Below are 27,541 nucleotides of genomic sequence, written 5' to 3' on the forward strand. Positions count from 1 at the left end.
ATCTTTGCAATCAACCAGTTGCTGGTTAACATAGGCACCGGTTAGAGAATTGTATGTGTGTGTGTGTAGGGGGGGGGAGGAGGGAGGTAGGTGTCTGTTCCTTAAAGGTAGATGGGTTTACTAGACGCGATTCTGTATCGGACACTGGTGCATGATTAGCAAGCAATTCTCAGCAGCTGAGACTGGTGTCTTATATAGACTCAGGCCCTAAATTCCAACATTTGATAGGAAAGTAAAAACCATACACTTGAATAAGTTTCAACAGTTTGGGGAGTATGAAAGAAGGACATATTCAAGTCATTGAAATGCTCTTAAAATAAAAAAAAAAGACAAAAGTAAAGAACAAGGCTGAACTTATAGCACAACTGCATCAATACATGAAAACAAAATTTAAAACGTTTATTTAGATGAATGTACTGGGAAAAGTTCAAGTGTTATTTTACTAACAAAATACTATACATTCTAAGAGATACAAAGCAAGAGCACCGATTTTTGTACTATAATGAGGTCTTGCACTTTAAAACTAAAAAACAAAAAACAAAAAAAATGCAAGATGTGTATTCAAAGCCTTCTTTTAATTAAAAAATTATTTTCCTTTTCTCTATCTTGATAACCATACTTTTAAAATCATTCAAAATCTAGGAACTTACATGTGGCTTGTGCTGGACTCTTTTGACATCATGAAATTTTACTCTTGTGGGAAAATGAGATCCTTTGCCTTGTATTCTCTGTAATTCTTCTTTATCGTACTGTGTTTAAAAAAAAAAAAAAAGTATGCCTTTTTTAATGTAATAGATTATTGATTAGAAGCAAACAAAACAAAACTGCAGACTGTGTACAAGATGCAGGCAAATTTTAATATGACAAGAACACAATATATAAAACCCTTTTACCAATAAAGGGACCCGACACGGTCTGTGTTTCGGACAAACCTTCGTCAGGGGTCCTAGTAAATACAGATACAATATAAAAATTATTAAAAATACTATGAGGATATGTATATGTGACAAAACAGGTGTTGTCATGCCATGCTGTCTAAGATTGTGGTGAAATGATGTGAAAACAAATATAAGAGAAGGAGATGACATGCAACTTTAAAAACATGCTAAAGAAAGATAGAAAATAAAGGATAAATTATTCAGACTGAAGATGAATGAAAGTATGAATAAATTGGTGTGAGTTACACTAATGTAACCTTAAAGATAACATATGAAACGTGACATACAGAGTAGACTAAAAGAAAAAAGATAAAAATAAAAAGAATAATAATGATAATGATAAAAAGAACAGGAAAAGGAAGAAAAAAGGAATACATACCATGGTAAAATAGGGGGGCTAAAAAAAGCCACAAAAAATGAAAAATATCGACTATCATAAAATATAAAAAAACATAATACAATATAAGTATGAGATCTTGATACAATGCTCAAGAATAATAAGAAGGCATGCCTGGTTTACATACACAGGGGTCCTTTTACTAAAGCTTAGAGCGCACTCATGGGACATTTTCGTGCACTAAGGGGGAATTCACCAATGTGTACTACTGTTAAGATGGGTTTATTTTACCACAAGTTGTGCTATTTCAAACAAACAAGATCAAATCAAGAATCAAACCAACTTAATGTTTAGGGCACAGTGTTCTCTTTAACAATATATGGGATCCATTGGCTTTATTTGTTGATTCACAATAAGAATTTTATTTTCTGATTTGATCACTACACATCCGGGAGGGTGGGAGGTAATTGAAGTAAATTTTTATATATATATATATATCAAATTTTTGTAATAATTATTTTATAATAAATGATATACACTACTGTAATTCATATATAATAACTTACTTGATATTATTATTAGTTGATAAGAAGGATGGGTGAGTAAAACAATATTTTTTATGATTAATTGTATGAATTTGTGTATTCTATAAAAATAGTTCTGTAATAATTGTTCTGTAACAAATGTATTACACTGTTGTAGTTTTATAAAATAATAAATTTTTTACAAAAAAAAAAAAGAATCAAACCAACTTGAACTCGCTGAAAAGGGTTTCACGTTTTCCTGCCCCTGGGCAACACGTTTGCAAATGTATCTGGCTTTCATACTGACAACAGTTCTTTAAGTGCTACTCCTACTACTATTAATTATTTCTATAGCGTTACAGGCCCATTTTGTCTGATTTACTTTAAATCTTTTTTTATTAACAAGAAAGAAAACACAAAACAATGGCAACAGGACAAGTAATGTTTTGTCATATGAAAAAAAGGAGCAACCCGCCTTCAGGTTCTGGACTCTTATGTTCTCAATGGCTACAGAAGAAGACCCCTCCTGGAATGGTCCTTCTCCCCCAATGGTCCTTCTCCCCCAACACCCTCCCTAAGCCCTCCAACCCCCACCCGCCCCACCATTCCCAAATTCAACAGTACAGAGAGCATTTAGTATCAGACAGGTGGGTGAGGATACAGTTGAAGACTGTTTAAAATACGACTATTTTGTCTGATTTAATTACATATTATGCGATTTCTGATTGCCTAGTGAAGATTTAAGGCTCAATGGTGCCCTTTTACTAAGGTGCACCGACAGATTTTACTGAAAACTTCACTCTTCGACAATTACATTTTTCTAAGATCGTCATAAGCACCTGACCTTTGCTCAATTCGCCTAGGATTTATGTTTCCTATCCCCCTTCCGCTCCATCCTCCCTCCCTACCCTACTTCTTCCTTCCTCAAGTCGCTTAGAGCCTGTTTAGGTGTGCGCGACACACAAATACAGTGGAACCTTAGTTTACGAGCATAATTCGTTCCAGAAGCATGCTCATAAACCAAAATACTCGTATATCAAAGCAAGTTTCCCCATAGGAAATAATGGAAACTCACTTTGATACGTTCCCCCCCCAACGTTCCTCCCCCCCCCGACGCCAGCGGCGCTGCTTCCCCCCAACCGGTGCCGCTAGAAGATCTTCCTGCTTCTGCCGGCCTTGAGCATACATCTGCGCATGCTCAAGGACTTCTAATTCTCCCTCTCACCGAGATTCTCGGAGATCTCCGCCGGTGCCAGACCAGGGGGTGGTAGTGGTAAGTTTAAGTTGTTCGGGCGGGAGGTACCGGTTTGAGTGGGGGGGGGGAGTGATGCCGGTTATTGGGGGGGGGGGGCTCTCAAATCGAGTCAACACTCGGTTTGTGAGAATGTTTTGCTTGTCTTGCAAAACACTCGCAAACCGGGTTACTTGCAAACCGAGGTTTGACTGTATTAGATTAGATTAGATTTTGCTCATGCTAATGATTAGCACATGCTATTGCAGTCTTGGTGACGAAGCTATTTTAAACAACACTTCTTTTTGGAAATGCTTGGCTGATGTGTTTATAAACGCAAAGTATTTATTTAATTCATTTATTTATATAAGTATTTATACACCACTTATAGCCTAAGTGGTTTACATTCAGGTACTCGAGCATTTTTCCCTATCTGTCCTGGTAGGCTCCCACTCTATCTAATGTACCTGGGGCAATGGGGGATTAAGTGACTTGCCCAGGGTCACAAGGAGCAGTGTGGGATTTGAACCCTCAACCTCAGGGTGCTGAGGCTGTAGTTCTAACCATTGACCACACACTCCCTGTATTAACCAGTTTATACCACGCTCTGATATGTTCGTATGGACCCCTGATTAAGGCAGTCTTGCTGAAACACGGCCCAAGTCGGGTCATTTAATAAAGTCTTCATTGGATAGGTAAGGAGTTCCAAAATGACACCTTCTAATGTCACAGAAAAGCTGAAACTTGTCTCACTGGTTTTCTCACCTCTTCTTCCAGTTTTGTACTTGGTTCACCATCTTTGAGGCTCTGAAAGCGCCGAGGTAGTAGAATGGGGGAATCGTGCTCTAAAGAAGTTTCTGCTTTTGACTGCACCACCAAAGAAAAAAAACAAACTATTATTTTAAACACATATGCTAACCATAATTAGTCAGTTTAATTTCTAGAAATAAATGGTTTGAAATTAAGCTGATAAAAATCCTTAAAGCAAATTGGTGATTTTAATGGATGGTATCTGACACCATGCACCTGCCTGCAACCCCCATCTCTCCCGACAAGGAGGGCTCACGCTATGACAGTAAGGGCACAGCAATAGACCCTTTATCCTTTGAGTCTCCCTCGGAAAGGCCCACCAGATCCTGGCCAGCCTCTGAAAATGAGGTAGATGCGACCTGGGAGCCCCAGACCCCTCATGCACCTTCTGGTGCACTGCCCGATTCTCCTTTGAGATTCTGGCTATTCTGAAAGGCTCTCCACATTAGATTGACAAATTCCAGAGAAAATATGGAGTTAGGTAGTGCCAAGTCTCCTTTAGAAGACTCCTGCTTGCGTCTCTTGGGCTCCACAACCTCTGAACACCTACATCTAGAATGATCGCCATTCCGGGGCTCCAGAAGGGATTTAGTCCCAACCAATGGACTCCCCGACCATTCCTCAGCCCTAGAGAGCAAGCTGACTGCTCATGCCCCTTCAAATGCTGCACAGAACATGGTGCAAGGGTGATCTTTGGGCGCCCATCCAGCACAAACCTGGCATGAATTAGGGGTAAGGGAGTCTGAGGACTCCATCCGTGCCAGTTTTGAGGCAAAACAAGGTGATCTGAAGCTTCTGGAGCTAGTTAGTAAATTGAAGATGGACGCCACAAAAAACTGCTCAAACACACTTTAACAAAATGTAAAAAACAGTGATTTTATGACTTTAGAGGTGGGGGAACTTAAGCTAAGAGGCAGAAACTTACAAAACAGGTTTTACAGACTAATCCCTCCCCCACTCCTGATTTTTCCCATAGGCTGTAACAACCTTATTCACTGTGACCTGTGGTGGAAATATGCTGCAGCCTGCCTCAGTTCCAAAGGTAGCTGGATCTAGGAGAAGAAATTACTGCTTCAAACGGAATGCTCCTCCAGTGCTCAATCTTTGGGCTGACAGTCTGACCAGTGTCGGACTGAGCCACAAACCCCCGTAGACATGAAAAGGGGGGAGGTGAAATGCTTTCAGCACCTTGTGAGACCCCACTGAGCCCCCTACGGATGCCCAAAAGCCTGTGCTCAAGCTCCTTCAATACAATAGTCGAGCAATGCTACAAGGGGAACAGACCCTGAGCTCCAAAAGGTTTCTGCAGGCTTGCCAACAGGTACCACATAGGAATTGGCCTGTCAACTGCAGACTTCAGTCTTTTTCTCCTCCACACAGGCAGAGCTGGACCCATGACTAGCACCAAAATCAGTCAAAATACCACAAAAAAATCCCAAAAAATAATAAAATAAACAGAGCAGATCAGAAAGACTCATTCTGGCTCGAGTGCAAAAGGAAAAACTAAAGGGGGCAGTAGAGCTCTCTAGTGAAGGAGGAGGGATTCAAAAGCTGGAGTGGATTCCTTCTGCATGGCTCACAAGCACTGGGATATTATTCATCCATCCAGAATGACACACCTATTGCACTAGAAAAGACCTTGGTAAAATCCAAAATAAATTCAGATAGACATAGAACTTAGGCCTACTCAATATGTGACATTCAGTTTGCAGGTAATTTTTCTGACCTGTGCAACCACTAACTTACTCTTGCAGCTTTTAATTTCTCCCGCATCCGTTCCCTCATAGAAAATTCTGCAAAGCTTGTTCTTGGAGTAGAGATGGGGGATGGAGGTAGTTCTGTAACAGGGAAAACAGATTCCAAGCTTAGATTTACAGATGCTATCTTCTCTAAGGCCAAATGCCTACATACAAAGCAGAAAGCTATAGGTACAGTACATTATTCAAATTATTACACACAGTTAACTGCTTCCTATCCATACAACAAAACTGACCAAAGTGGTCTACATATAAAAACAACGCATAACAGTGAATAATTAACACAAAAACAAAATTATATAGCTGTGTATCTGTTATAGACACAAAATTGCTTTTATATTTACACCAGTTATTTATACTGTAAGTTTGAAATGAGCATCAGATACCCATACTCATGGCTGCTTATAAATTCTCTCATGACTCTGGTTGAGTTTATCAAGGGGCAGGTTTTCTCTCTAACTTTATTTACAAAAGCTGTATTACTGAAACATTATATAGCTTAATTTAATTTGGTGTTCCCCACTGTCCCCAATCCTGTTCCAACATATACATATGTTTGCTAGGGAACCACCTAGCCTCATCGGGTGTTAAGAGCTATAGTTACACCGATGACATCACGGTCCTCCTCCCAATACCCATTCTGCCTTCAAATGAATCAAAGCGAATCGAAGGGGTTATCCAAACAATGGAAGACTGAATGATGAAATACAAACTGAAACTAAACCCTGATAAAAACAAGTTCTTCCTCGCAAACCCTTTGAACCTCAAGGAGGAAAACATCACAGTCAGGGATAAAATCCTACCGCTACAGTCCACTATCAAAATCCCAGGGGTGACTCTAGACCGAAAGATGACCACGGTGAGCCAAATCGCTGCTGTGGTTCACAAAGGCTTTGCAGTACTCTGGAAATTATGATCAATCCATTCCTACTTTGACACCCTTCCCTTCCAAATCCTATGCCAAGCCCTGATCCTCAGCATGCTAGACTACTGCAACTTCATTTACATCTCATGCCCCAAGAAACACTTCAACAAACTCCGGATGATTCAGCACACAGCTTTGTGCTTTATCTTCAGCCTAAGGAAAACTGACCACGTCACGCCTTACCACTAGCAACTGCACTGGCTCCTGATTGAGGCCCAATTATTATTGAAATTAGGTTGCTCTTTATGGCCTCCTACCAAACTACATGACTGAAGTATTTTGAGTTTAACCCTCCCCCCCTCCCACCACCACCACCAGCCTTTTGCTCTCCAACTCCATCTTCGCCTACTCCTCCCTGCTAGGAAAACCTATAAAAAGTTTATGCGACAAAATTACTATCCTATCAAGCAGCTAACTTCAGCCAGGAACTATTCCCCATTAATAGGTCTTCTTTGTCATACATGCATTTCAGGCGAGGATTAAAAATATACTTGTTCAACAAATTTCTAGTAGAGCACTAAACCCTGTGTCCTCTTTGAGTGTCTCACGTGCTCCTCAAGGTACTGGAAAAAGCTCTATGTACAGACTCATTCAACTCTTTATTACCTGACCCCCCTCACTCCTCTCGCCACCTCCTTTTGGGTCTCCATATCTATATCTGTACCAATATTCGAAAGCTGTTCATTTACTTCTCGTATTACCTGACCATAATTGTATTTGACTCAGATCTTGTCATGATCCTATGTTATTTGTACTTGTATCCTCACCTCTCATGTATGGTCTTTTACTTAACTCCTGTTAACTGCTTCGAACTTCACGACGTATTGTGGTATACAAATAAAATTTTATGTTATGTTATGTAGTGCTAAATCTCCCAAATGATTCAAAGCGGTTTACAAAGCAATTAAATTGACTTAAGTAATGGCCAAAAATTTAATCAGTAATTTAAATTTCCCTCTCCGTCTGTTTAGTTGGCAATCAGAATAAATTATCTAACATATGGTTTGGAAACAAGAGACTTAGAAAATACAGTACACACATAAAAAAATAGATTATGATAACAGAAAAAAAGAACCAAATTAGCCCATCTAATCTGCCCCATTTCATCTCTCCCACAATATCATGGAAATCAGCTGATCTTTGGCTTTCTCCACCCCTTTTTTTTTTTTTACAAACAGGAACATCTGTGCTTCTCCCACCCTTTTTTGAATTCCATTAGCGCTTTTGTCTCCATCCCCTCATTCAGGCAGCTGTATCAAGGTCTTTCAGAGAACATTTAGAGGCCTTGAACCTTCCTGGCATGTGAATATGTAAACCCCTCTCTCTTTATAGTGCCGTGAAAGATGGGAGAAAAGAAAGAGTCAGACCAGTCTGGTCTCTAGAATAAGCTCTGTTATTGTCTACTGTAACCTATTTGTTGTCATGACTAGTCTGTTTTCAAACGATTGTGAATGTCTACTTGTAACCTGTTTTGAGCTTCTGGGAGAACGGGATAGAAATCGAAATAAATAAATAAATCAAGGAGAAAAAGAAAACATCAGTGGTTAAGATCCAATGTACTCTTTGTAACTCCTGGATTTTTGTAAAGTGTTTATTCTGTACCAGGAGCTCTTGTCAGGAAGGAGGAAGAGAGTATTTCATTTAGCCAGGCCCTTTGCATACCCTCTGCCTAGAGGCAATATGGACCTGCCCTTACTGGATGGTTAGTTGAAAGCACTAGCAATAGTTAACAGACCATTAGAATTTCCTCTAAGGAAACTAGTAGCAGTTACTCTATTGAATGTAAAGTTTCTGACGTTACTGTGATGGGGAAGGTGGCAGGTCGTGGATCTGATATATCACCTCTGTGGTGCATATTATATTCAAGTATTTTCTCTGTCCCTAAGAGTTCCTTTTACACGCTAACCACTAACACCTGTATGTCCCTAAGGGCTCCTTTTACACGCTAACCACACGCTAAACACTAACGCCTGTATGTTAGCCTATGGACGCGCTAGCATTTAGCGCGTGCTAAACACGTGCTGAAACGCTTAGCGCACCTTAGTAAAACAGGGGGTAGGTTTTTATACCTGGGGCAAGGGAGGGTAAAATGATGCTCATGATCACAAGGAGCTACAGTGGAAACCAAACCCAGTTCCCCAGATTCTCAACCCTACTGCACTAACCAATAAGCTACTCCTCCATCGTAATGCCGTTACGAAAAGGGTAGACGTATTGGCATGATCGAAGTGGAGGTGCAAAGGGTGTGATCCCACGTAACTGAAATCTGTACGTTTTTCAGCCTGACTTTAATCAACAAGGAAATCTCACTTCTTTCCGTACGCAGTCCATGTGGGAAGCTACTTATCCCAGAAAAACCATAAATACACTTACTCTGCTGTTTTCGAACAACCATGCTGATGTCCTCCACAGGCTCTTCAGATCCAATGTCAGCTGCAGTATCTAATAACTGAGGATAAAATTGAGAAAAGATTCTGTGAGAACCACAGTAGAGAATAAGATAGGGCAATAAATAAGTAAGTCCCTGGATATATGTAAACCACTTTGAATGTGTAACCACAAAAAAGCAGTATACAAGTGCCAACTCCTCTTTCTTGGATTTTTGAATTGAAAATATATAATTAACATATGCCATAACTCAGTGTTCTTCAACCTTTTGACACCTATGGACCGGCGGAAATAAAATAATTATTTTGTGGACCAGCACCGGTCCGCGGACCAGCAGTTGAAGTACACTGGGCTAAGTCATGCCCATTTCCGCCCCAGACCCCGCCCCCCCATAATACACTTCTCCCTCGTCATTCGCGGGGGATACAGGCAGAGCTGGACCGCAAATGCCGAAAAACCGCGATTATCCGGCACTGACCCACCCCTATCTCCCTGCTGCCTTCCCGGCCTTACCTGGTGGTCTAGAGGGCTTTCGGGGCAGGAGCGATCTTCCTACGCTCCTGCCCCATGCAGATCGCCATCAGGAAATGGCTGTAGGGAGTTCCCGATGTAGTCTCGAGAGACTACAGGAACTCCCAGCAGCCATTTCTTCATGGCGATCTGCACGGGGCAGGAGCGTAGGAAGATCGCTCCTGCCCCGAAAGCCCTCTAGACCACCAGGTAAGGCCGGGAAGGTGGCAGGGAGGAATAAAGATGGATTTTTTTAAACATTAAGACTGTTTTTTTTATTTTCCCCCTCCCCAGAAAAAAATCGCAATTATATGAAACCGTGAGTGCAGGAACCGCGAATGGGGAGGGGGAAGTGTATTTCTAATTGTACACCATTTTTTCCATTCATTTCTTATATACACACACACGCAATATACGGTAATCGTATTAACAACACATAATGGTTAACCACAAAATTAAAATGCACAAAGCACACTATATGCTTTTCAACATTCATTCCTACCAAAAAAAAGATAACCTCATGCAAATGCAGGACCAAAAACTAAAAGTACTAATATTTACAAACAAACCCTAAGATGCAAGACTTCGCAAGCAGTACCACCCCATAGGAAAAGAAACAAATGCATTTCTTCCTGAACAGACAGCAGATGTGAATCAATCACTAAATAAAAAAATAAAAGGCATTCCCCCTACCGTTGTTTTCTCTCTCCCTCCATGCTGTGCCTTGCCTTCTGGCCTGCCCCCAGTGTTATCTTCGGGTCAGTCCACAGTGCGATCAATGCGGTGTCTTCGGGCTGGCTCCCTGAGTGCTGCATTGCACAAAGCTGTGGGCAGCGGCTCCTTGTGCGTGTCCCACACCTCATTTGGAAGCCTTCCCTCTGACGTTGTGACATCAGAGGGAAGGCTTCCAGATGAGGCGTGGAAGGCACACAAGGAGCCACTGCCCACAGCTTTGTGCAATCGCAGTGTTGTGACATCAGAGAGAAAGCTTCCGGTTCAGGCGGAGGACGCGTATAGGAGCCTTTTACCCACAGCTTTGTGCACTGCAGCACTCAGGGAGCCAGCCCGAAAACGCTATGTTGATCGCACCATGGACCGGCAGCTGAAGAACACTGTCTTCTACCCAAAGGACGTGCCAGCCCTGTGGACCGGCAGAAAATTTCTGCAGACTGGCACCAATCCATGGACCGGTGGTTGAAGAACATTGCCATAACTGATCAATTGTCAAAGTAAGTGGTGTTCTGCAACCTGGTGCAGTCTTATGCTGCATGCTTTCATCAGGCTGAGAAATTGATTTTTTTTTACTTAGAGCAGGCATGGGCAACTCCGGTCCTCGAGGGCCGGAATCCAATCGGGTTTTCAGAATTTCCACAATGAAGACGCATTGAAAGCAGTGCATGTTATTTTTCATATGTCTAAATTGACAGCTCTTACCCATAATCGCCTCTCTCAGTTTTTGAAGGTTTGGGATCCTCACATTAAGTGGTCATCGGTCTCCTAGTGGTCTCACCCAGCTACTTTGGTGGTTCCTAGTTAGCTTTCTGCACACAAATGGGATGGGGGTTGGGAGGTGGGAGGGGGTGTGGATGGGGTTTTGTTTTGCTTTAGACTGTTTTGTCTCATACTGAAGAATCCCAGTATGACTTTGGCGGGGTGGGGGGATGTGATTGTATGGGATGTTAGTTGCCTTGTTTATTGTTATGTATCTTTTTGCATTTCTTCAATAAACTTTTGAAAAAAATAGAAAGAAAGCAGTGCATGCAAATAGATCTCATGCATATTAATTGGGGAAATCCTGAAAACCCAATTGGATTCTGGCCCTTGACAACTGGAGTTGCCCATGCCTGACTTACCTATTGGCAAAATTCCTGGTTTCTCATAAATCCAAATAGCATGGGCCCCAAGCCCCTCATCTCAGCCCCCCTCACTCCCTCACTTAAGGGTACAGACACTGAGCAAGACAAATGCAGCTGTCTCTGCACTCAAAATGTATCAGCTTTTTGCAACAGACACTGGAAATAATGAATGTATATTTTGAAGAGAAATATGTATGAAGAAAAGAGGAGCAAGGAATGGAAAAGTGCAGTCAAAACAAGTTGAAACAAAAGGAAAAATAAATGAGACCTTGGGAGTCTTTGAATGTCGTGTACCTGGACTTCAGTAAAGCTTTTGACAGTGTCCCACACCGCAGGCTGATAAGCAAGATGGAATCGATGGGGTTAGGAGAGACACTAATTGCATGGGTCAATGATTGGCTGAGTGGCAGACTTCAGAGGGTGGTGGTTATTGGTACCCTCTCTAAAACATCAGAGGTGACCAGTGGAGTGCCGCAGGGCTCGGTCCTGGGTCTACTCCTTTTCAACATATTCATAGGGGATCTGACTCAAGGGCTTCAAGGTAAAATAACACTATTCACTGATGACGCCAAACTATGTAATATAGTAAGTGAATGCAGTTTACAGAATTATATGGCGCAGGACCTGCTTACATTGGAAAGTTGGTCCTCAACCTGGCAGCTTGGCTTCAATGCTAAGAAATGTAAGGTCGTGCACCTCGGAAGCGGAAATCCATGCAGGACATACTTCTTGAACGGAGAAACTTTAACTAGGAATTCAGCAGAACGAGATTTAGGAGTAATCATCAGTGCAGACATGAAAACTGCCTATCAAGTGGAGAAGGCTTCATCTAAGGCAAGGCAGATATTGGGTTGTATCAATAGAAGTTTCGTTAGCCGAAAGTCTGAAGTCATAATGCCGTTGTACAGGGCCATGGTGAGACCTCATCTGGAATACTATGTGCAATTCTGGAGGCCACATTACAGTAAAGATGTGCGCAGAATTGAATTGGTTCAGCGGAAGGCCACCAGGATGATCTCAGGGTTCAAGGGTCTCTCGTACGAAGAGAGACTGAACAAATTGCAGCTCTACACTCTTGAGGAACATAGGGAGAGGGGAGACATGATCGAAACATTTAAGTACCTCACAGGACGTGTCAAAGTGGAAGATGATATTTTCTTTCTCAAGGGACCCTCGGCCACAAGAGGGCACCCGCCCAAACTCAGGGGCGGAAAATTTCATGGCGACACCAGAAAGTATTTCTTCACAGAGAGAGTGGTTGATCATTGGAACAAGCTTTCAGTGCAGGTGATCGAGGCAGACAGCATGCCAGACTTTAAGAATAAATGGGATACCCATGTGGGATCCCTACGAGGGTCAAGATAAGGAAATTGGGTCATTAGGGCATAGACAGGGGGTGGGTAAGCAGAGTGGGCAGACTTGATGGGCTGTAGCCCTTTTCTGCCGTCATCTTCTATGTTTCTATGTTTCTATGATATAAGCCAAAAGCAAGAACTGTAGCAGGGAAAAAGTCTAAGAGAATAGAATAGGTAATAGAAAAAACTGAAATACAAGACATTGGGGAAAAAAAAATAAAGTTAGAGAAAAGAAAAAAATTCTAAATGAAAGAATTAAAAAAAATTTGAAAGAAAAGGAAAAGGGGTCAAGAAAAACACAACCATGAAAGACAGATATGAAGACAACAAAGAAACAAAAAGTTTTAGTAAAAACTGTTGTAGGGCAATAAGGTAATAAGGACTATAATCTTTTATTGCTGCTTTAAGTCATATTTTTTTTTTACTCCTCATGAAGTAATGGTGAAACTTGGCCCAAAAGATAAGTTTTTTTTATTGGAAACATTTGGAACTAGTTCACTTGGGAATATTTTCACAGTGGTGATTTAGTGGAACACGTCTGAGTCAAAATCATCACCCACTTGGATTAAGTTGTTTAATCAACAGCACAACATTGCGGAAAACAGATGTGATCTTCATGTGACACTTGTATTCCAGAAGAAAGTAACTGCTGGTTTTTTTTTTTAATATCTTAAGATTTAATATCTGTTTGACTCTAATACTTTTTGACGCTTCTCCAAGGTGAAGAGAACGAGAGGGCACTCGCTAAAGTTAAAAGGGGATAGATTCCGTAGAAATGTGAAGGAAGTTCTTCTTCACCCTGAGGATGGTAGAAATCTGGAACGCTCTTCCAGAGGCTGTTATAGGGGAAAGCACCCTCCAGGGATTCAAGACAAGGTTAGGTAAGTTTCTGCTGGACCAGAACATACGCAGGTAAGGCTAGACTCAAATAGGGCACTGGTCTTTGATCTAAGGGCTACCGCATGAGCGGACTGCTGGGCACGATGGACCACTGGTCTGACCCAGCAGCGGCAAGTCTTATGTTCTTAAGCTTCAGATTGGTTTAAGTTAAGGGAATGATATGCTGCTGTGCTGGTTCCCAAAACCATTGGTCAAATTTACTTGACCTTAAGGTCGGAGCACGAAGCACACATTTTCACTTATAATTTGTAATATATTGTATATTTAATATGTTTTGGCACTGATGTATTTAGTTTTTTTGGTTTTTAATATTCCTTATTCATTTTCAAGATTACATTAAGTGTTAAAAATATTCATTCACATTAACAATAAATTCATCACTTACAAACAATCATTGATACATTACATAGATTTTTATCCCTTCCCCTTTCCTATCCCTCCCACCCATATATTCCATTATCATATAAAACATATAATAATAATATTCCACACTGATGTATTTAGAAAATCTTGGAAACACCAAGGGCTCCCTTTACGAAGGTGCTCTAGCGTTTTTAGCGCGCGCTAGCCAAAAAAAAACTACCGCCTGCTCAAGAGGAGGCGGTAGCGGCTAGCATGCGCTATTCTGTGCGTTAAGGCCCTAGCGCGCCTTCGTAAAAGGAGCCCCAAGAGTTTAGACTCTGCCTGCAATATAACGCTGGAAAAAGAAAAATGTCATTTCCTCATACGTTGTTCAAAATACAAATAGATCCAAGATACACTAAAGAGTGAGAAGGAAAAATTCCACAATACTGGGGCAAATAGAAGAAGCAGCCTTTATAGCAGTAAAAAATGTTGTAGCATGCCTGTAAGCAAGAAACAATTTGTCCAAGTGCAAAAGAAATGTAACCTAACCAAGGACAATACACACCAACACAGAACCCAGGAACTGTCTTTGTATCTCTCCCCCCTGTACCTATAACTCATTTTATACAGTTACTATAATGTTATATTTTTTCCATGGTTTCCATCACTGTAATGTGTTACTTTTGGCAACACATATTAAATACTATGGCATAAAGTTATCTGAATCAAAAGCTTCTGAGTACTAGAATAGAGAAGTAACCTCTTTAGGTAGAACAGTGTTTCTCAAACTTTTATAGCTCTGGCACACTAAGGGCAAGGAGCCCTTAGTGTGCCAGAGCTATAAAAGTTAGAGCATTAAATCATGGAATAGTGCACACTAAAATGCCGTGCGCGCTAGATGCTAATGCCAGCATTGAACTGGCGTTAGTTCTAGCCACGTAGTGCGTGCGCTAAAAACACTAGTGCAGCTTATTAAAAGGAGACCTAAATGGATCGGTTTACATGAATACTAGGACCAGTTGTTTTTTTTTAATATATTTATTACTTTTGTGTATGTCATATGTGTTTTTATCATTTTCATTGAATAAATTCCTGTACCTTGTACATTCCACTGCAGTTTGGTTTTGGTTTTCTTGCTCAGGGTTCTCAGTGGCACAATGAGTTTATTTCAAGAGTAATTATTTTAAGATTTTGCTTTGTGATGTTTATTCCTTAGGTTTTATGTTTGTATTTTGTAAACCGTCTGGTCATAGAAGGTATACAAATTTTTTAACTAAATAAATAAATAAAAATAGATGATATTCCAGACAAGGTTAACAGTGTACTTATTAGACTCTATCTATAAGGAACAATGAAGGCAAATTTTTGCATAAACCAACAATAGCTCTGACCAGTTCCTTTTTTACCAACTTTTTTTTTCTGTATTTGTATACAATATCCATACCCATGCATTCCAAACTCTGAAGATATGAGCCTTGCTCTAGAACAGGGGTCTCAAAGTCCCTCCTTCAGGGCCGCAATCCAGTTGGGTTTTCAGGATTTCCCCAATGAATATGCATGAGATCTATGTGCATGCACTGCTTTCAATGCATATTCATTGAGGAAATCCTGAAAACCCGACTGGATTGCGGCCCTCAAGGAGGGACTTTGAGATCCCTGCTCTAGAATATTTGTTTTAAATTCGATTCCATAATTATTATACACCTACTGGTTTCTTCCTCCTTTGTCTTTGGATCTTCAAAGCCCGCTTCAGGTTTTCCACTTGTGCTTCATCATCTAAAACCCCCTATGTGAAGTTTAATTTAGAAAGAAAAAAAAAATATATGGCTTTACAAATAATGTAAAAGTCCACAACAGTAACATAGCAACCACAGTACTTTCCCCGCCCACAACAGCATAGAAATTAAAACTAAACTTTCTACTCTTAAAAATATATTTCCAAACTTTGCACCTTATTTTCTGAGCTATAAATGCATCCAGGACTATCGCTGACGGGTGCAACTAGCCTGAATCTCGCCCACTTTTCTGTGTAATGGGGGTGGGGTGGGGTGGGGGGGGGGTGCACAAGCTTACCAGAAGTTCAGCGAAACGTAACTTACAGGTAAGCTTCAGGGTCTTCTCACTTTCTCTCCTGACCCCCCCCCCCCCCTTACAGGTCTCTGGCACCATCTGATCTGCACAAATTAAACAAGATGATTTTGCACAGCTAACTCCTGCATCTATTCTCACCTAGGAAACCAGATCGACAATTATTGGACCCGTACACAAAACACTGTGATATATATATACTGTATATATTTTTTTTTTTTGCATAAAACTCTGCCTAATCCAGCGTGTCTCTCCCCTCTCCTCCCTGTCCGCGATCTAGCACAATTCCCCCCATTCTACCTGCAAACTCATGCCTCAGCTCGCCCGCCACAAAGCCCCGCTGCCACTTCTCCAGCGCCCCGCCCCCTCTGACGCAACTTCTTCCCCTCAGCCCCATTTCGTCTTGCCGGGAGGGGGAGGAAGCACCGAGAAGGAAATTACGACAGAAGGGGGCGGGGTGTCGGAGGATGAGCCGCGCTGTGGGGTCTGCCCTTAAAGACAAATTGGAAAGTAGGGGGTGGGAAATCTGAGGGTTTGGACTTGAGAGGCAGAGGAAACGGTACTCAACGGGAACGGAGGGGGTAGTGGGTGAGCTGCTGAGTGTCTGGCTTCTTCAGGGTTGCTTCAGTCAGGCTTCGATTTCATTTTGTAGGGCGGGGATGAGGGACAGGACAGGACCTGATTTTCACATGCACTATAGGTTGCCGCTTTGGAATATGCCAGTGCATAGATGCCAGCTCTTTGGATGCTTGAGCACCCCCCCCCCCCCAAGTTGGACAAACTCTTTGATTGTGTACAGAGAGGGGGCTAATTTCCACTGGGTGGTAGCATCCCTAATTATTTTGAAAAGTTGGCTTCCATAAATGCAAGACCTTTTTATGCCCTGCAACTTTATTTTACTGTTGTTGCAATTTTGAAAAAGGATTTTCCTCTTAACCACTTTGTATATTGTTTCCTAAAGCATTTTCTTTGCTACAATTTGTTATTTCTGTAGCACTGATAGGCATGTGCAGTGCTTTACGTTTAACATGTAATAAATAGACGGTCCTTTCTCAAAAGGGCTTACAATCTATTATTGACAGACCAGGACATATAGGGGAGTTTGCCACGTTCTGTGTTTCTAGCAAAATCTGATTGCGTGGATAACATGAGGAAGGACCTAGCTTTACCTTTACCTATCGTTCCAGTAGGTCCTGTATGTTACCCTGAGAAGACTGATAGGCGGTATACAAACTTTTATTAAACTTGAAACTTGAGGAATGGTCCAGAATTTGCAGCTAAGATTTACTGCTAATGCAGGGTCAAACATTTAGGCTGCAAAAAACTGGAAGGGAGTGAAGAACTTTTCTTCCTGAAAGAGTAACAGGACTTGGGTATGCTTATATGTGATGTCTTTTCTACCTGTTTGGCCATCTTAAGATCGACAGCAAAAGTTAGAAGGATGCTTGGGTGCATAGGAGAGAAATGGCCAGTAAGAAAAAGGTGATAATGCCCCTGTATAAGATTTGTCACTGCTGCCAAGGGGGCCCAGTGTTGAGAGGAGAGACTTCAACACCCCCCCCTAGCCCCACCCATGCTGCCTCTGGGCTCCACCCCCTGGCTCACCAGAGAGGCTACAGTTGACACTGCTGGGTACAGGTGGGTGAGCAGTAGGAGGTGACTGTGGTTACTGGGAGTAGATGGGGAGTGCAGCCTCGGCATCTGTCTATTGTCCATCTGCCTACAGCAGCAACAGAATTAGCCTCTCCATTATGCTCCCACCCCAAGCTATTGCAGTGTAGAGCATCTCTTCAATGCTAGAGAGGCTGTAACTGCTAGGAATGGGTGGCAGGCATCAAAATCTGTCCCTTCCAGTCTGAGCACATAACCAAAACCCTTACCTCTCCATCAGCTTCTACTGTTCACCAAAATTTATTCATGCAGGAACTGTTAAAACCTACATTAATAAGTAGTTTTCTGTACTTCACTTTGTACACATTATGATTGGGCTATTGATAAATGCTTATACATTTTAATAAATTATCAGTCATTCCAAGTCTGGCTCCTAGATTCTAAGGAAATTCTTCAAGGCCTGCTAGAGATCCAAGCCATCCAGTTGGCTCATAGGGAGGGCTGTCTAGGTGATATTGGACTTTACCATCATGGTGGCTTATCAACAAACAGTGAGGGGCCAAGGGTGCACTGGTGGCTCTGGAGGGTGTGTCACTGTGTTTAGTAGGGAAGAAGTTATTAGCCCTCTACTCGAATAGTTGGCTTGGAGAACATATAGACAGGACCAGTGGAGTGGAAGTTGTATCTGGAACGGTTTGATCTTATTGTGGATTGCTGGGAGTTCCCTTATTGTAGTCTGATGACTGTGAGGTTGGGATACTTCAGCTTGGAAAAGAGAAGGTTAAGGGGATATATGATTGAGGTCTACAAAATCCTGAGTGAGAGTGAATTGATTTTTCACTTTCAAAAAGTATAAAAACTAGGGGACACTCAATGAAATTACATGGGACTACTTTTAAAATAAATGGGAGGAATTTTTTTTTTTTTTTTTTTACTCAAAGAATAGTTAAGCTCTGGAACTTGTTGCCAGATTTGGTGGTTACAGCAGTTAGCTAACTAGGGTTAAGAAAGGTTTGGGCAAGTTGTGGAGAAAAGGTCCATAGTCTACATTTGAGACAGACATGGAGGAAGCCACTACTTGATCTGGATTGGTAGCATAGAATGTTGCTACTGTTTGGGGAGGGGCCTAAGGTGTCTGAGCCAATCAAGGTGTTACAGGGGACCTTAGGCTCCTCCCTCTATTCCCTGGGAGGGGCCTTAGACCCTTCCCCATGCATCCCATGATGCACCAGGAAGGGGAAGGTGCACCATCTTGGAGTGGTGGGCCTGAGGAGCTGGAGGGAGTGGGCATCCCTCCTGCTATCAACTAATTTAAAGGTACAGGGGGCTGGGGTGGTGTGGGGCGGGCTGAGGGCATCCTTCCTGCCATTTTTTTTAGGAGGGGGAGGGAATGTGTCAATTTGGGGGGGCTTATGGAGGGAGTCGGTGAATGGGGAGTTCACGGTGGGCAGGGGGGAGTAGGCATCCCTCATGCCAATTGTGGCTGGTGAAGTGGGTTTTGTGGTTTGGGGGGAGGGTAGCATAACATTTTTTTTTTTTATGGGCCAGATATTGTGTGTGTGTTTTAACATACACATCTGTGCCCACAGAAAAAAAAACAACAGACCAACAGGTCTAGGTAGACCTGTCAACTTTTCCTGTCATGCAAGTTGAGGGCATCGATTGGATGCCTGGTTTTAATATTAATGACCTCATTTGCATGCCAGAATCTGAGAATGTAGCACTGCATGAAAAACCACACGGTGAATTAGAGCATTGGATCGGCAAATACGATCGGCTTCTAAACCTATCAAATCTATCAAAGTGATGATCGTTAGACGATCGGAGGCTTTAGCGCATCTAGCCCCGAGTCTGGTTTTATGTACGGAGATGATGGGTACAGTTACTCAGGTAAAGGATAAAGGTTGTGTTTTGGATCCCCGCACAGCAATTTATTATTTGCTGTGGTCGAACAAGTGAGTTCTACTATGGTTTAATTTGTTGATGCTTCTTTTCAGTTAGGTGTTATATTACGCACAGTGAATTGAACAGTTGTATAGCTTATAAATTACTTACTACGAAACTATCTTTCGAAGTGGCTTCACCAGAAAATTATGAACCTATTTCCTGTATGTCAGTGTTGGCTAAGGTAGATGAAAAATTTTCTTTGAAGTAGTCAGATGAGTTTTCAGTCACTCATTCTTGTCTTGGTGTATTCCAGAGTGGGTTCAGAAGGGGGTCACAGTACCAAGGTATTGTTTGGTACAAGATGTCCATCACCAACATATGGATAGTTGTGAAGCAATATTGGTGGTGTCACTTGATATTTCAACAGGCATCAATACATTTAATCACTTAGTTTTGTTGTCACAATTGTCTTGAATAGGAAAACATGGCTTCACTTGGTTTTAAATCTTTTTATGGGGATCAAGCACACATGGTTGATGTGAAAGGGGTGGAATCATCATGTAAAGTAATGAAACATAGAGATTTAAAGGGCTTCGGGGATGTTGCCGCGCGGCTTTGTAGAAGATGCCGATAGTTTGTAGGTATACAATCACTTGCCTAGAATCCCCAACTACCAGGCCTTGGATTGCGCCAAACTGGGCCACACAGAAAATTTTATTTTATTTTTTACATTACAGGCAGTCCCTGGGTTCTGGCTGGCTCCCTCCTCTCAGCCACACCTATCACAAAGCTGCAAGCAGCGGCTTCTACACGCTTCACAAAGCTGACCCAGAAGCCTTCCGTCTAGGCTTCTGGGTCAGCCGCAGGCCGCAACGTTGTGAATAGAAGTGCAGCTGGGAGGAGGGAGCTGGCTAGAACAGGTTGTACCTTGAATATGCATTTGTTATTGATATAATACATTGGTATACTATAAATAAAAGTAGGTGCCTACTTTTCTTTATGGAATAAGCTCCAAGTAGGAACTTGAATGTATGTTGGCACATCTTTATAGGTTTGTTATGGGTTTGTGATTTCACATATGCTGATAATATATAGTTGATCATTCCACTGGGTGATTTGGATGATATTACCATGGTTTTAGAGCAGTGCTTGGGAGGACGTTATCATGTATATGGCTCAGAATAAGCTATTTCTGAATATGAATAAAACTGAGTTAGGAAGCCAATGTTAAAAGTTGAACTCTTGCTACTTCAGTCTGTAGGCCATGGGTTGCAGACCTCTTCCATAATGGAGAATTTAAGAATAGTTTGGGGTAAACACCTGATGTTGAAGCATCATATCAAGAAATTGGTGTCTAAGCTAGTTCATAAGCTTAATTTGGTAAATAGACTAAAATATGTCATCTGATTGTAGAGTTGTGGTCTAGGCCAGAGGTAGGCAATTCCGGTCCTCGAGAGCCAGAGCCAGGTCAGGTTTTCAGGATATCCACAATGAATATGTATGAGATAGATTTGCATGCACTGCCTCCTTCAGATGCAAATCTATCTCATGCATATTTATTGTGGATATCCTGAAAACCTGACCTGGCTTCAGCTCTCGAGGACCGGAATTGTCTAACCCTGGTCTAGGCCAGTGGTTGCCAACCCTGTCCTGGAGGACCACTAGACCAATCGGGCTTTCAGGGTAGTCCTAATGAATATGCAGATTTGCATGCCTATCACTTCCATTATATGCAAATCTCTCTCATGCATATTCATTAGGGCTAGCCTGAAAACCCGATTGGCCTGGTGGTCCACCAGGATAGGGTTGGGGACCACTGGTCTAGGCTATGGTATTGTCCATCTATCTAGGTCTAATGGCACTTCAAGTAAGGCTGCAAATTCTTGCTTAAATATTGGATTTCTAGTCATTTACACATGTATGTGAACACACAGAAACTTGTTGTTTGTCATTTATTGAACTTGATATGCCATCTTAGTTGCAGCACAATTCAAGGCAGTTTACAATAAAATAAATCAAATAAAAACAAAAAAAGGCATGCCATTAAAATAGGACAGTACACTACTTTCATACAGAAAACCATTCATGGTCTATTACTGCAGAGATGTGTTCTCTACTAGTTGCAAAGTTAACATAGAAAATGATGGCCGATAAAGATAATATGGCCTGTGACCAATCCAGTCTACCCATCCATAGCATCAACTATCCATTCCGTTCACTTAGATCCTATGTGCTTGTCAGATATATTCTTCGTCTTCATCACTTCCATCAGGATGCTGTTCCATGCATTCACCATTTCCATAAAGAAGTATTTCCTTAGACTACTTATGAGACTACCCATTTTCACCTTCAGCCTATGCCCTCTCATTCCAAGGCTTCCTTTCAGTAGAAAAAGATTCACTTTCAGGGTGTTTATACCATGAAAATATTTAAATATCTATCATATCTCCCGCCTATCTTCCAGAGTATATGTATCAAGATCTTTAAGTGTATCCTCATGCTTTATCATGAAGACCACTGACCATTTTAGTAGTTGCCTTCTCAACTTATGTATGTTTTTTGATGATGCAGTCTCCCAAATTGATCATTAATTGAGGTTGCACCAAAGACATCTACAGAGGCATGGCCATCTTAGTGGAAATAGAGTGAGAAACCTAAAAAGGAAAAGAAAAGTTAAACTCACTAGAAGGTATTTGTAGCATTGCTGGTGCTGGTGGCTGCAGTGCTGGATGTGCGACGAGTGTGTGGAAGTTAAAAACCCTTTGAGGAAAAATAAGAAGAAATTAATAAGAGCAGCAAACCAGTTACTTCCTGGATTGTCAGAGCATGCTGGGACAAGCATACAGGCAGTGACATCTACTACCTGGTATGTACAAGGAATTCGAGGAAAAAAAGTCTTTATGGCTCAGCTCCTATCTATTTTTTCCTTAGCCACACATAAATACAGCAGAAAAACTCATGCTTTGTTCAATTTTCCTCCTGTAAAGGGCTGTAAAAGCAAGAAATTTCTTAATCATTCTTTAGCTTCCCAGGCAGCTTCTCAGGAAAAAGAATTTCGTTCATTGTTGCTCTCAGCTGATTCCTATGAACATTTCAGGAAAAAGTTGAAAACTTATCTTTTCTCTAAATACTTGACTACTTAATCCATCCTATTCCACGGATCATGTTTATAATTGATAATCTTTTGTAAACTGCGTAGAACTTTTTGGTAACGCAGTTAATAAGCACAATGTAATGAAATGCAGAGAGTTGAAATGGAGGCAGAGATGTAAGTAGTCCAGGGAAGGGTAGGGTAGAAACTTCTGAGGAATCTGGCAAAAATGGAATATTCCATGACTGGAGAGGCTGAAGTCTGACAGAATAGAGAGTAGTGCTTGAGCCTGTGAGAATTTTGAGCTTTGAAATGAAACAGAATTACTGGAGAGATTGAAAATCAAGATAAAGTTTAATATTACCCAGTTTCTGTGGGAGAGAATTGAAAATAAAGCTGATTGAATCATCTGGAGGGTATTTGTGATTCAGGTCCACCAAAAGCTGTTAATTTTAAACAGATTTGAAATTTGGTTTCAAGCCCTTTGAACATACACGTCCAGGGTGGGGAAATACTTTTAATTTAATTATGGTTAAGTGCAATTGTTGGATATATAGAAGGGGGGGAGGGGGGAGAATACATGTATTTGTTATGAAATATAATTTGAGTGAATTTAAATGCTGTTAAAGTGTAAAATGTCTGTATAATAAGTTGCACTTATTTTAAGCTTTAAAATGAATAAAGATATATATATATATATATTAAAGAAATTTGGTTTCAAAATTGAAAAAGAAAGAAAACTTGGCAAGAACCTACCTACAAAAGAAAAATTTCTGTCCAGTTGAAAGGCAGACTTGGGCTTGAGATTGCTGGTTAGTGAGTAAATGCTGGAAATGTATTCTACGCCACAGCTCTAATTAGTTATTTGGCAAGGTTATCCTATGCAAAGAGCTATATAAGAAAATATTCCTCAGTTCTCAAGTTCTATATTGGATTGTAAAGAGGATTTTCTGACATTTTTAAAGGTAGATAGAATTTAATATTGGTGTTGGAAAGGACAAATCCCTGTGAGAGAGAGCTGTGCTGATAATGGAACTGTGTTGAAACAAGGGCTGGGACTACAGTGCAGCTCGTGTTCTGAGCAGATATCCTTGCTTTATGGCAGGGGTCTCAAAGTCCCTCCTTGAGGGCCGCAATCCAGTCGGGTTTTCAGGATTTCCACAATGAATATGCATGAGATCTATGTGCATGCGCTGCTTTCAATGCATATTCATTGGGGAAATCCTGAAAACCCGACTGGTTTGCGGCCCTCAAGGAGGGACTTTGAGATCCCTGCTCTATGGTGTGCTACACACTGCAGCTCTATTAACTGATCAGTAAGGCTCTGGTTTTTTTTTACAAGGAAACTAGTACTGTTAATTTCAGGACTACCTTTAGCTTATTTAAAATAAGGTCTGCTTTCGGGAGCAGTTCTTGTGTGGATTTTGCTACATGATATACAAATATGTATGGAACCAATCACTTCAGCTAAAGGAGGATATGTAAAAATCAGAGCAGCCAATTTGTCTTTTGATTTTCCTTAGTTAGCTATACAAATGTTTGTATCCTGTAACCTTGAGGAACATCTGAATCAAGAATGCACATATCCTTGTAAGGAAGTTTAGCATCTTATTGGATTTTAGGAGATAGTGTAGTAGATCCTGGGAGGATCCTGAGCAAGCTAGCAAAGAGGTAAGACTAAATTACCTTTGAGTAAACAAAAATTGAGTATTCATATGAAAGCTAAGGCTGACAAGCGATAGACATATATAAGAAAAAGAATTACAAAGAGAAAAAACAGAGTACATGAACGGACACGTATCAGAACTTTAGTAAGTGTCCTTAGGCATATGTTGTTTAAAGATGCAAAGGTAGGCCCTGTTTATCTTTCCCTTCTTTGAAGATGGTATAAGGACATCTATGTTTGTCTTTCTTTCTTTGACATGAATGTTTAAACAGAGTTGTAGTGAAGTGAATTCAATTGTTTTGTTAAGCCGTATTTACAGACAGCTTTAGTTAAGAAGCTCTGCTGGTCAAGGCTTTTTCTTACCTTTTGGACTTCAATCTCTAGATAGGAAAAATGCTGATGTGTTTAAAGTTTCATATGACCTGTATCCATATATGGTTTGTATTTACGTCACATGCCATCACATGCTGACAAACCTGATTCGTATAAAAGATGTGAAACTCATAGTAAAAGACGGACATATTTGAAAGATGGTTTCTGGTCTTTAAGATGTGTCCCCAGGTACCTGACTTACATATGACAGAGACAGAGAAAGTATGGGGCAGGAATTGGGACCTGAATCCTTTTCAGTTGGGGGCTTGTCCGCGATGGGCAGATGATATCACCGGTATTTTGTGAGTATTTCTGAATTTTTTCTGTTCTTTAATACTCACTGGGTAGTGGTGACCTGTACCCACCCCTTATTTTAAGTTCAAGCTTTGGGTTCTATTATGGAGTTTTTTTTGGGAAAAATCTTGGGGTACTTTTGGTAAGCACCCCTCATATATATAAGCAGCTGCCATTCTTTCGGAAAGAATGAAATTATTTATAGAACCCCCCTGCCCACTCTGTCATTTGTAAGGTTAACACTTTTATAGAGTATAAGATTTTATTGTCTCTTATTACTGTACCTCGCTTATAAGGTAAGATAAGCGAATATTTTGCATTGTTATATTGGGTTTTGTAATGAGTCATAAAGGCACTTACTCCTAGACAAATGAGACTTGTACGGCTGTGTGTGTGTATGACATTTTTCCTTCAGCTCCCATCTTTCTGTGTCACCAATGTTTAATACTGAGGTAGGACATGCTGTTATGTGGAATGAATTGAATGCGCTGTTTGAATCAGTCTAAGATCTTTCCCTTGTAGTTAAAAAAAGAAACAAGAAAAAGAAAAAATTCCGTTTTAGAGGTTTTCTTTCTTGTGCAGAGCAAAGCTAATCTGTTCTTTGCTTTCATTATCAGGGTCTGTGCATGAATGTTTTTGTCCCTTCCCCCAGACTTCTCTGTTTGGGCTTCCACTGACCCCCTATAGTGCTTCTTTGAAGTTACTCATTCTTGGTTTTATAAAGCAGTAAGGTGAAATTCCACTGCTTGTCTCTTGACTTTTCTCCGGCATTATCAAAACCACCATCTCTTCTTATAATACGCCCATCCTAGATTTCGGGCTGTTAGAGTTTTGGTAATTCTCATTGCACTTATGTTTCTTCCACCATTCCACCGGCAGCCAATGATTTTTTTTCTGTCATTATCCTAAAGAATGTTTTATTTTAGTCCCTTTGGTGAGGCTTTTCAGCTCTTTTTTTGCCTTCACCTTTAAGCAACAGTATACCTAGTGTGGAATGTCCTTCGGGCTATTCTACAAGTCATGCACTGCCCCTCATGGTCCTATTCTTATTTTGTACAACTTTTGTGTTCCATAATTCAGGAGACCTGTCAGGCTGATAGTTTGTACCTTTTATAATGATTGTCTGTGTGTGGTCACAAGGTGTCATGAAATAAACTGCACTGGTGTACATCTGAAGTGAAATACCTGGGTTTTGTCCTGTCTCATGGTCAAAGGAAAATCTGCACTTTCTGCATTGCTGCTATTTTGGGTCGGCCCCGCCCAGCTACCAAGAAAGACATGCTTACTTTTCTTGCTATGATTGGTCACTGCCGCCAATGGATCTCTGCTTGTTCCTTCTATGACCAGATTTTGAGACAGACCCTGGTTTCTGAAATGACTGCTCTTATCAGATGGACTTATGAAATGTTGGACATTTAAGATGTGCTTTGGTTTCTAGCTCAAGTCTGGGTTTTCCTGCTTATGCCCACATGTTTTATCTCTTTGTTTGGGACTATTGTAACACCATGAAGGGAGAACATGGCGGTAAATTACGCTCTGTTGCCTTTTTTTATAGTCACTCCTGTTCAAGAAAGCCCTGGCTGCTTGTGCTATGGTGGTAGAGATGGTTACTTCTCTGACCCTAGGTCACCCCATTACCCTTCATACTCTTCACGATGTTCAAGCCCTTCTTTTAAATGGGCTTTTGGGTCTCAAGGGTGAACAGGATTCTCTTCCTCTCTTTTTTCACAGCTTCAGTCCTTTGTTACCACCCCCTCCTCTGAATTTGATGCCTGGCATTTGGCAGGTGCCCAAAGCCGCCCTTCTGGACGGACTTTGGTGCAAAGAGGGGAAACCCTGGATACCAGCTGCTAGCTCTCCCTTATTCATTGCCCAATATCATGGTATTGGTTATCGTAGTGCTCGCTCGACATTTTAACTTCTTGCTAGTGATATTTTCATTCTTGACCTTTTGCTCCTTGATACAGAGATATATAGCTCAATAATTACAGCTGGCACGGTTGTGAATTGAAAATAAATTGGAAAATACAATTCCTTTCTATTGTTTTAGCTGAAATTAGGATGTTGCTAATTTAAAATGTTTTTTCCGGATTTATACATAGCCATCCCAGATCCATTTTGGCACAGATATTTCTAATGTTTTCCACGGGTCCTCTTTATCACTGCAGAGATAGAGACGCTCCAAAGAGACATTAGCTTTATGCCCTTTTTCCAAATATGAGATGGTTATGATATACATTATTTGTTGTTTTGGTTTTTTTATATCAATGTGTTTATTTGCAGAGTTAAATTCAGCCCTGCACACTTGACAGATGGAGTAATAGCTCCACGCTTAAAAACTTTATGTTTTGTCTGTGTCATGTTTACTTGTTTCAGTTTAGTGGGTACCCCAGGATACATAATATTGGCCATTTTTAGAGCTCTTTTTCCACTTCTTACTAGCCTAACTGCGCAATGTTCTTTTACTTATAGCTTTTATATTCTGAATATAGTTTAGTTAGGGGTTATAAGAAAAAGTTTTACTTTATACAGCGTTTATTTCGTGGTGTTCCCTACATATGATCCATTCAGTATACATTTCTGAATACATTCAGTACATCAGTATGGTCTCTCTGAAGTGCATAATAGTTATATGCAGCACGAAAAAACATATCCT

The 27,541-nt window shown here is 41.0% G+C and overlaps 1 protein-coding gene across 2 annotated transcripts in view; it reads right to left on the reverse strand.

Annotated features, from left to right (window-relative positions):
- The window catches only part of CC2D2A (coiled-coil and C2 domain containing 2A), a 190,976-nt gene extending 174,634 nt beyond the window's left edge, over positions 1-16,342 (reverse strand). Inside the window, exons 1-6 of one of the 2 annotated variants that reach the window (XM_033948896.1) lie at positions 16,265-16,335; positions 15,585-15,662; positions 8,896-8,971; positions 5,587-5,678; positions 3,796-3,897; positions 651-749 (exon numbers count right to left, since the gene is read on the reverse strand). In XM_033948896.1, coding sequence (XP_033804787.1) covers positions 651-749; positions 3,796-3,897; positions 5,587-5,678; positions 8,896-8,971; positions 15,585-15,662; positions 16,265-16,276 — 459 coding nt within the window. In that variant the 5' untranslated portion in view covers positions 16,277-16,335. Of the gene's footprint in view, positions 1-650; positions 750-3,795; positions 3,898-5,586; positions 5,679-8,895; positions 8,972-15,584; positions 15,663-16,264 lie in introns of both variants that reach the window. The other variant, XM_033948903.1, reaches the window with a different exon arrangement.
- Positions 16,343-27,541: the final 11,199 nt, after the last annotated feature.

The sequence above is a fragment of the Geotrypetes seraphini genome, chromosome 1 (assembly GCF_902459505.1).
Source record: "Geotrypetes seraphini chromosome 1, aGeoSer1.1, whole genome shotgun sequence".
Classification (NCBI taxonomy): Eukaryota; Metazoa; Chordata; class Amphibia; order Gymnophiona; family Dermophiidae; genus Geotrypetes; species Geotrypetes seraphini.